The sequence below is a fragment of the Borostomias antarcticus genome, assembly GCF_949987555.1.
Source record: "Borostomias antarcticus genome assembly, contig: scaffold_1129, whole genome shotgun sequence".
Taxonomy (NCBI): domain Eukaryota; kingdom Metazoa; phylum Chordata; class Actinopteri; order Stomiiformes; family Stomiidae; genus Borostomias; species Borostomias antarcticus.
The window spans coordinates 1-10,647 of NW_028176391.1; the positions used below are offsets into that span (position 1 = coordinate 1).

The 10,647-nt window shown below is 53.3% G+C and overlaps 1 protein-coding gene across 1 annotated transcript; it reads right to left on the minus strand.

The window, feature by feature from the left end:
• Positions 1 to 6,595: 6,595 nt before the first annotated feature.
• Positions 6,596 to 10,606, minus strand: LOC311328569 (aarF domain-containing protein kinase 1-like; the record flags this gene model as incomplete). Its single annotated transcript, XM_084462521.1, has 4 exons — positions 6,596 to 6,607; positions 7,451 to 7,567; positions 9,712 to 9,870; positions 10,451 to 10,606. Coding segments are annotated over 4 exons (444 nt in total), but the record flags the coding sequence as incomplete, so codon positions are not given.
• Positions 10,607 to 10,647: the final 41 nt, after the last annotated feature.

A 10,647-nucleotide genomic window follows, 5' to 3' on the forward strand; every position in this document is an offset into this window, starting at 1 on the left:
CCTCTTCAAGAAGTACTACAACGATCCTCCCTCCTAAGCACTTATTGTATTTTAGATTGCTATTCTTCACTTTACCTTCAGCACTAGATTATGCCACTTGTTTTAGAAAGAAGATGCACTTGTGAGTTCTGGTGAGTAGTAGTACATTGGCTCTTCCTACGCTAAATACAATTATTGTCAGTCCGCTTTGGATAAAAGCGTCTGCTAAATGACTGTAATGTAATGTGTGTGTGCTTGTCTGTGAGTGTCTGTGTGTAAATGTGTAGTAATAATTAAAACAGCAACAGTGCTAGAAAATTATCATGCAGACGTGGAGGTTCTCTCAGGCGGCTCCTCCTCCACGCCTCCTCCTCCACGCCTCCTCCTCCACGCCTCCTCCTCCACGCCTCCTCCCACACCTCCTTCCACGGCTTCTCCTCCACGCCTCCTCCTCCACGGCCTCCTTCCACGGCTCCTCCTCCACGCCTCCTCCTCCACACCTCCTTCCACGGCTCCTCCTCCACGCCTCCTTCCCACGCCTCCTTACACGCCTCCTCCTCCACACCTCCTCCCACGCCTCCTTCCACGGCTCCTCCTCCACACCTCCTCCCACGCCTCCTTCCACGGCTCCTCCTCCACGCCTCCTCCTCCACGCCTCCTCCCACACCTCCTTCCACGGCTCCTCCTCCACGCCTCCTCCTCCACACCTTCCTCCCACGCCTCCTTCCACGGCTCCTCCTCCACGCCTCCTCCACGCCTCCTCCCACGCCTCCTCCTCCACACCTCCTCCCACGCCTCCTTCCACGGCTCCTCCTCCACGCCTCCTCCCATGCCTCCTCCTCCACGCCTCCTCCACGCCTCCTCCCACGCCTCCTCCTCCACAGCGTCTCTGTCGGCAGCGTGTGAGCAGACCTGTGAGAGGAGACGCCGTCTAGACAGAACATGACAGTCTGCCTCTCTCCTGCTCTCCCTCCCACTCAGGCAGAGAGAGGGAACGCAATATGAGGCTGTGTGTGTGTGTGTGGTGTGTGTGTGTGTGTGTGTGTGTGTGTGTGTGAGGAGAGGAGAGAGAGACAGAGAAAGAGATAGAGAGGACAGAGAGAGAGAGCAAGAGAGACAGAGAGAGAGAGCGAGAGAGACAGAGAGAGAGAGAGAGATTATTGTTCCTCAGGAAGACATATTCTAATCATCAAATAATCCATGTGTAATCTGGAGGCCGCTGTAGCACCGGCACACAGCAGCCAATCAATATCCCATCAGGGCCTCCTGCCCCTCTGGGTCCTGAGTTACCCTCTCTCCTGCCCCCCTGGGTCCTGAGTTACCCTCTCTCCTGCCCCTCTGGGTCCTGAGTTACCCTCTCTCCTGCCCCCCTGGGTCCTGAGTTACCCTCTCTCCTGCCCCTCTGGGTCCTGAGTTACCCTCTCTCCTGCCCCCCTGGGTCCTGAGTTACCCTCTCTCCTGCCCCCCTGGGTCCTGAGTTACCCTCTCTCCTGCCCCTCTGGGTCCTGAGTTACCCTCTCTCCTGCCCCTCTGGGTCCTGAGTTACCCTCTCTCCTGCCCCTCTGGGTCCTGAGTTACCCTCTCTCCTGGCCCCCTGCTTCCCTGAGTTACCCTCTCTCCTGCCCCCCTGGGTCCTGAGTTACCCTCTCTCCTGCCCCCCTGGGTCCTGAGTTACTCTCTCTCCTGCCCCCCTGGGTCCTGAGTTACCCTCTCTCCTGCCCCCCTGGGTCCTGAGTTACCCTCTCTCCTGCCCCCCTGGGTCCTGAGTTACCCTCTCTCCTGCCCCCCTGGGTCCTGAGTTACCCTCTCTCCTGCCCCCCTGGGTCCTGAGTTACCCTCTCTCCTGCCCCCCTGCTTCCCTGAGTTACACTCTCTCCTGCCCCTCTGGGTCCTGAGTTACCCTCTCTCCTGCCCCCCTGGGTCCTGAGTTACCCTCTCTCCTGCCCCCCTGCTTCCCTGAGTTACACTCTCTCCCTCGCACGCACACACACACGCACACACGCACGCACACGCACACACACAGACACTATTTTCAACAGAGTCAGAGGGGAGAGAGTCAGAGTCAGCGGAGAGAGAGTCAGAGTCAGGGGAGAGAGAGTCAGAGGGGAGAGAGAGTCAGAGGGGAGAGAGTCAGAGAGGAGAGAGTCAGAGGAGAGAGAGTCAGAGAGGAGAGAGTCAGAGGAGAGAGAGTCAGAGGAGAGAGAGTCAGAGGAGAGAGAGTCAGAGTCAGAGAGGAGAGAGTCAGAGGGGAGAGAGTCAGAGGGAAGAGAGTCAGAGAGGAGAGAGTCAGAGGGGAGAGAGTCAGAGGGAAGAGAGTCAGAGGGGAGAGAGTCAGAGGAGAGAGAGTCAGAGGGAGAGGGGAGAGTCAGAGGGAAGAGAGTCAGAGGGGAGAGAGTCAGAGGAGAGAGAGTCAGAGGAGAGAGAGTCAGAGGAGAGAGAGTCAGAGGGAGGGAGAGTCAGAGGGGAGAGTCAGAGGGAAGAGAGTCAGAGGGAAGAGAGTCAGAGAGGAGAGAGTCAGAGAGGAGAGAGAGTCAGAGGGGAGAGAGTCAGAGGGGAGAGAGTCAGAGGGGAGAGAGTCAGAGAGGAGAGTCAGAGGGGAGAGAGTCAGAGGGAAGAGAGTCAGAGAGGAGAGAGTCAGAGGGGAGAGAGTCAGAGAGGAGAGAGTCAGAGGAGAGAGAGTCAGAGGGGAGAGAGTCAGAGGAGAGAGAGTCAGAGTCAGAGAGGAGAGAGTCAGAGGAGAGAGAGTCAGAGTCAGAGAGGAGAGAGTCAGAGGAGAGAGAGTCAGAGGGGAGAGAGTCAGAGGGGAGAGAGAGTCAGAGGGGAGAGAGTCAGAGTCAGAGAGGAGAGAGTCAGAGGGGAGAGAGTCAGAGGGGAGAGAGTCAGAGAGGAGAGAGTCAGAGAGGAGAGAGTCAGAGAGGAGAGAGTCAGAGGGGAGAGAGTCAGAGAGGAGAGAGTCAGAGAGGAGAGAGTCAGAGGGGAGAGAGTCAGAGAGGAGAGAGTCAGAGAGTAGAGAGTCAGAGGGGAGAGAGTCAGAGAGAGAGAACTTAAAAATAAATAAATAAATAATAGAAATAATAACAATAAACTATCTCCCTCTTTCCCTCTCTCCCTCTCTTTTCCTCTCTCTCCCTCTGTCTCCCGGGAGAGAGTCAGAGGGAAGAGAGTCAGAGAGGAGAGAGTCAGAGGGGAGAGAGTCAGAGAGGAGAGAGTCAGAGGAGAGAGAGTCAGAGGGGAGAGAGTCAGAGGAGAGAGAGTCAGAGTCAGAGAGGAGAGAGTCAGAGGAGAGAGAGTCAGAGTCAGAGAGGAGAGAGTCAGAGGAGAGAGAGTCAGAGTCAGAGAGGAGAGAGTCAGAGGGGAGAGAGAGTCAGAGGAGAGAGAGTCAGAGGGGAGAGAGTCAGAGGGGAGAGAGAGTCAGAGGGGAGAGAGTCAGAGTCAGAGAGGAGAGAGTCAGAGGGGAGAGAGTCAGAGGGGAGAGAGTCAGAGAGGAGAGAGTCAGAGAGGAGAGAGTCAGAGAGGAGAGAGTCAGAGGGGAGAGTCAGAGAGGAGAGAGTCAGAGAGGAGAGAGTCAGAGGGGAGAGAGTCAGAGAGGAGAGAGTCAGAGAGTAGAGAGTCAGAGGGGAGAGAGTCAGAGAGAGAGAGTCAGAGTCAGAGGGGAGAGAGTCAGAGAGGAGAGAGTCAGAGAGGAGAGAGTCAGAGGGGAGAGAGTCAGAGAGGAGAGAGTCAGAGAGGAGAGAGTCAGAGGGGAGAGAGTCAGAGAGGAGAGAGTCAGAGAGTAGAGAGTCAGAGAGTCAGAGAGTCAGAGAGTCAGAGAGTAGAGAGTCAGAGGGAAGAGAGTCAGAGAGGAGAGAGTCAGAGGGGAGAGTCAGAGGGAAGAGAGTCAGAGAGGAGAGAGTCAGAGGGGAGAGAGTCAGAGAGGAGAGAGTCAGAGAGTAGAGAGTCAGAGGGGAGAGAGTCAGAGAGGAGAGAGTCAGAGAGTAGAGAGTCAGAGGGGAGAGAGTCAGAGAGTCAGAGAGTCAGCCATGTTGATAAGGCTGGTGGCTGTGGGGAAAAAGCTGTTCCTGTGTTGAACAGGTTAAGTCTCTAAAGACTGCAGCCTCCTGACATTCATATGAAAAATAGATTCTTAAAGTCTCTGTTGATCTGGGAGAGAGAGAGAGAGAAGGGGGGAGAGGGAGGGAGAGAAAGACAGAGAGAGAGAGAGAGAGGGAGAGAGAGAAGGAGAGAGAGAGGGAGGGAGAGACAGAGAGGGAGACAGAGAGGGAGAGAGAGAGAAGGAGGGAGACAGAGGGAGAGAGAGGAAAAGAGAGGGAGAGAGGGAAAGAGGGAGATAGTTTATTGTTATTATTTCTATTATTTATTTATTTATTTTTAAGTTCATTTAAAGTTAAAAGTTAATTTATGTATTTATTTATATAGAGAGACAGAGAGAGAGGGAGACAGATAGAGAGAGGAAGAGAGAGAGAGAGAGAGAGAGAGAGAGAGAGAGAGAGAGAGAGAGAGGAAGGCGTGATACATCAACCCAACCGAGTCTATTTAGGAGACGCCAGGTGTGTGTGTGCAGGTGTGTCATTGCTGGTGTGTCTCTCAGGTGTGTCAGCGCTGGTGTGTGTGTGCAGGTGTGTCTCAGGTGTGTCCAGGTGTGTCTCAGGTGTGTCTCAGGTGTGTCTCAGGTGTGTCTCAGGTGTGTCTCAGGTGTGTCCAGGTGTGTCTCAGGTGTGTCTCAGGTGTGTCTGGTGTGTGTCAGATATGTCTCAGGTGTGTCTCAGGTGTGTCTGGTGTGTGTCAGATATGTCTCAGGTGTGTCTCAGGTGTGTCTCAGGTGTGTCCAGGTGTGTCTCAGGTGTGTCTCAGGTGTGTGCAGGTGTGTCCTGGTGTGTCTCAGGTGTGTCCTGGTGTGTCTCAGATATGTCTCAGGTGTGTCTCAGGTGTGTCCAGGTGTGTCTCAGGTGTGTCTCAGGTATGTGCAGGTGTGTCTCAGGTGTGTCTCAGGTGTCTCAGGTGTGTCTCAGGTGTGTCTCAGGTGTATCTCAGGTGTGTCTCAGGTGTGTGCAGGTGTGTCTCAGGTGTGTCTCAGGTATGTGCAGGTGTGTCTCAGGTGTGTCTCAGGTGTCTCAGGTGTGTCTCAGGTGTGTCTCAGGTGTGTCTCAGGTGTCTCAGGTGTGTGCAGGTGTGTCTCAGGTGTGTCTCAGGTGTGTGCAGGTGTGTCTCAGGTGTGTCTCAGGTGTGTCTCAGGTGTCTCAGGTGTCTCAGGTGTGTCTCAGGTGTCTAAGGTGTGTCTCAGGTGTGTCTCAGGTGTGTCTCAGGTGTGTCTCAGGTGTGTCCAGGTGTGTCTCAGGTGTGTCTCAGGTGTGTGCAGGTGTGTCTCAGGTGTGTCTCAGGTGTGTCTCAGGTGTTTCCAGGTGTGTCCAGGTGTGTCTCAGGTGTGTCTCAGGTGTGTCCAGGTGTGTCTCAGGTGTGTCTCAGGTGTGTCTCAGGTGTGTCTCAGGTGTGTCTCAGGTGTGTCTCAGGTGTCTCAGGTGTCTCAGGTGTGTCTTAGGTGTGTCTCAGGTGTGTCTCAGGTGTGTCCAGGTGTGTCTCAGGTGTGTCTCAGGTGTGTCTCAGGTGTTTCCAGGTGTGTCCAGGTGTGTCTCAGGTGTGTCTCAGGTGTGTCCAGGTGTGTCTCAGGTGTGTCTCAGGTGTGTCCAGGTGTGTCTCAGGTGTGTCTCAGGTGTGTCCAGGTGTGTCTCAGGTGTGTCTAAGGTGTGTCTCAGGTGTGTCTCAGGTGTGTCTCAGGTGTCTCAGGTGTCTCAGGTGTGTCTTAGGTGTGTCTCAGGTGTGTCTCAGGTGTGTGCAGGTGTGTCTCAGGTGTGTCTCAGGTGTGTCTCAGGTGTTTCCAGGTGTGTCCAGGTGTGTCTCAGGTGTGTCTCAGGTGTGTCCAGGTGTGTCTCAGGTGTGTCTCAGGTGTGTCCAGGTGTGTCTCAGGTGTGTCTCAGGTGTGTCTCAGGTGTGTCTCAGGTGTGTCTCAGGTGTGTCTCAGGTGTCTCAGGTGTGTCTCAGGTGTGTCTCAGGTGTGTCTCAGGTGTCTCAGGTGTGTCTCAGGTGTGTCCAGGTGTGTCTCAGGTGTCTCAGGTGTGTCTCAGGTGTCTAAGGTGTGTCTCATGTGTGTCTCAGGTGTGTCTCAGGTGTGTCTCAGGTGTGTCCAGGTGTGTCTCAGGTGTGTCTCAGGTGTGTCTCAGGTGTGTCCAGGTATGTCTCAGGTGTGTCTCAGGTGTGTCCAGGTGTGTCAGGCCCCTGGCTCCAACTAAACCATCCACCTGGTTTATTGCTGCTCTCGTTTGTAAAGCTTTCCAGACGCCGTACCTGAGGGCCGACCGCACCAGCGTCATCAAACCCCCATAATGCAACGTTCATGTTCTAGCATCAGATTCTGATTTTATTTGTCACATGTAAATGTTACAACATACAGTGAAATGTTGCTGCCGGCTCCAAGATGACAAATAACACCAAAGCTCTGCAAACCAAGGTAGCGGTATGTCTGTGTTATTATGCTATTAAATAACCGCTGGGGGGCGGGGGGGGGGGGGGGGGGGGTCTGTCTGTAGAAACAAGGCATGGGTGAACTGTTTACATGCTATAGCTAGAAATAATCCTGCGGGTGAGATATACTGTCATCTCTCGTATGCATTATACATATATGGTGATGTTATATACACTATACTGACACTATGTACACTAGATGTAGTCACTATACAATATCCACTAGCTAGTGTGATTCAGGTGCCGGATGGCCTGGGGGAAGAAGCTCCTCCTGAGTTCCTCTGTTCCCGCCCTGTGGGTGTGTGGGTGTGTGGGTGTGTGTGTGTGTGGGTGTGTGTGTGTGTGTGTGTGTACCCGCCGTGTGGGTGTGTGTGTGTGACACGGCGCCATAGAACACATGAGTTCTGGTGAGTCTGTCATGTTCAGCATGTATGATGGTAGATATGCTCCTGTGGGCAGAATGAGCTGGATAACCCTAACCCTCTCATTACAACCCTAACCCTCTCATTACAGGAACGCATGTCTAATGAATGAGCTGGATAACCCTAACCCTCTCATTACAACCCTAACCCTCTCATTACAGGAACGCATGATAACCCTAACCCTCTCATTACAGGAACGCATGATAACCCTAACCCTCTCATTACAGGAACGCATGATAACCCTAACCCTCTCATTACAGGAACGCATGTCTAATGAGGACCGGGGTTTACTGGAGATACCATTCATATTACACAGTGGTAGATAGGTGATGTGTGTGTGTGTGTGTGTGTGTGTGTGTGTGTGTGTGTGTGTGTGTGTGTGTGTGTGTGTGAGAGTGTGTGTCTGTGTGTGTGTGAGTGTGTGTGTGTGTGTGAGTGTGAGTGTGTGTGTGTGTGTGTGTGTGTGTGTGTGTGTGTGTGTGTGTGAGAGAGTGTGTGTGTGTGTGTGTGTGTGTGAGTGTGTGTGTGTGTACCTCGTTGACGTCGATACCGTGTCTCTTCATGTAGTCCCTGTCGTTGACCTGACCCCCCTCAGCAAAGTCCATGGTCAGAATGCGCTTGGTGGACAGGTCCCAGTGGACCTTAGGGACCTGGAGGAGGGAGGCAGAGAGAGAGAGAGAGAGAGAGAGAGAGAGAGAGAGAGAGAGAGAGAGAGAGAGAGAGAGAGAGAGAGGGAGAGAGAGAGAGAGAGGGAGAGAGATATGTTATTTTTATTTATAAAAATGGGCCTGGGCTGAACCCTGCGCTCTGGGCCTGAGCTGAACCCTGCGCTCTGGGCCTGAGCTGAACCCTGCGCTCTGGGCCTGGGCTGAGGACCGCTCACTCAGCTGGACCCTCACAAACCCTCCCTCACTCAGGACCGCTCACTCAGCTGGACTCTCATAAACCCTCCCTCACTCAGGACCGGTGACGGAGGGACAGGAAGTGAACCCTGCGGGACGGTGGCGAAGCCCCAGGGACTCATGAGATCCGTCCAGAAATGCTGAAAGCGCCGGGTGTTGAGGGGCTGTCTTACACGCCTCTTTAACATTGCGTGGAAGTCCGGGTCAGTGCCAAAGGAATGGCAGACTGGGGTGGTGGTCCCAATATTCAAAAAAGGGGACCAGAGGGTGTGAGCCAATTATAGAGGCATCACATTACTCAGCCTCCCAGGGGAAGTGTACTCCAAGGTGCTTGAAAGGAGGGTCCGGCCGATAGTCGAACCTCAGATCGAAGAGGAACAATGCAGATTTCTTCCTGGTCGTGGAACCACCGACCAGCTCTTCACTCTCGCAAGGATCTTGGAGGGGGATTGGGAGTTTGCCCAACCTGTCTACATGTGTTTTGTGGACTTGGAGAAGGCTTACGACCGGGTCCCTCGAGAGCTCTTGTAGAGGGTTATGCGGGAGTATGGGGTGAGGGGGTTCCTACTTAGGGCCATCCAATCCCTGTACACCCAGAGCGAGAGCTGTGTCCGTGTCCTCGGCAGTAAGTCGTCTTCCTTTCCGGTGGGGGTCGGCCTCCGCCAGGGCTGCGCTTTGTCACCAATCCTGTTTGTGATTTTCATGGACAGGATATCGAGGCGTAGCCGTGGGGAGGTAGGTTTGCAGTTCGGTGAGCTGGGGATCACGTCGCTGCTATTTGCAGATGATGTGGTCCTGATGGCATCATCTGCCTGCGACCTCCAGCACTCTCTGGATAGATTCGCAACTGAGTGTGAAGCGGCTGGGATGAGAATCAGCACTTCTAAATCTGAAGCCATGGTTCTCAGCAGGAAATTGGAGGTCTGTCCGCTCCAAGTAGGACATGAGTCCTAACCCCAAGTGAAGGAGTTCAAGTATCTGGGGGTCTTGTTCACAAGTGAGGGAACCATGGAGAGGGAGTTTGGCCGGAGAATCGAAGCAGCTGGTGCGTTCTGCAGTCGCTTTACCGCACTGTTGTGACGAAAATGGAGCTAAGCCAAAAGGCAAAGCTCTCGGTCTACCGGTCTATCTTCGTCCCCACCCTCACCTCTGGTCATGAAGGATGGGTCATGATCGAAAGAACGAGATCACGGATACAAGCGGCTAAAATGAGTTTTCTCCGGAGGGTGGCTGGGGTCTCCCTGAGAGATTGGGTGAGAAGTTCAGTCATCCGGGAGAGACTTGGAGTAGAGCCGCTGCTCCTTTGCGTTGAAAGGAGCGAGTTGAGGAGATTCAGGCATTTAGTGAGGATGCCTCCTGGGCGCCTCCCTAGGGAGGTGTTCCAGGCGTGTCCGGCTGGGAGGAGGCCGCGGGGTAGACCCAGGACTAGGTGGCGGGACTACATCTCCGCACTGGCCTGTGAGCGGCTAAAGATTCCCCAGGCAGAGCTGGTTGATGCTGCTAGGGAAAGGGATGTCTGGGGCCCCCTGCTGGAACTGCTGCCTGCGCGACCCCACCCCGGATAAGCGGATGAAGATGGACAGCTTACTGGCCTTGTGGTTAGAGTAACCTGAGATTGGGAAGTTGGGTGTTCGATCCCCGGCTGAGTCATAACAAAGACTATAAAAATAGTACACAATGCCTCCCTGCTTGGCACTCAGCATCAAGGGTTGGAATGGCAGTAAGTTCCTGCGACATACTAGCGTCATGTCCATGGGGTGGACTTATACATCAAGCTGCCTCACGGTAAGGAATCAGGAGATAGGCTCCTGTTCTATGGACCACCAGGCTCGAGAACCATTGGTTCTTAAGGCTACTTTTTTAAAAACCTTTCTTCGAAACAAAGAACCCACCTTGAGGAAGGGGAAGTGTCCCAGCATTCCGGCCACCTTCTCAGCGTTGCGGCCCTCGTTGAGGAAGTCCAGCTCCAGGGGCATGTTCTTCTTGGCCTCCTCCACCAGCCACATGAAGCCAAAGTCTGGGAACAGCCAGTGGACTATCCTGGCCAGCGCCTTGGGAGAACGCACCAGATATGGCCCGGATGAACACAGAGGCATCACAGAAACACACGCATGAACACCGACTAAATGATCTTTAAGGTCAAAAGTGATACTTGGAGAACAAACGTTTGCTACTCACATGATAAACACTGGAGCTATGAAAATTTAATATCACGATTATAGTGACCAAAATTTGCAGTATTATCGCGGTATTATAAAATGTGCTGAAAATGTAAAAAAAACCTACTGATACAGATACTGAAATAACGGAATAAATATGTTGTATATTGAAAACCACAAATAAAGTTAGCATCAAAATGCACTTTTTGTTTGCATAAACATTTAAATAATCCGTCTTGGAGACTGTTGCTAACTTTTGTTGATGCTGGAGAGAGTTTATAGTCAGCTTTTCAAAGATTGGGAATCAAACATGGTTTTAATGATAATTTATCATGATGAATTTAATCAAATTTCATTGCGGTTTATCGTCATACAGGTTATCGCTACATCCCTGCTAAACACGCACAGCTGGATGAGGAAGGGAGCGATACGAGCCCAGACCCACACACTAGACCCACGCTCTGACGCTCACCTCCATGACCGCGATGTCCTTGGAGCTCTGCGCCTGGACCTTGGGGTGCTGGACCTTCACAGCCACCGTCCTCCCATCATGCAACACGGCCTTGTGCACCTGGGCCAGGGAGGCGGCACCCTGCGGCTTCTCCTCAAACGAGACGAACAGATCTGACAGCTAGAGGTGGGAGAGAGAGATGGAGAGAGAGAGATGGA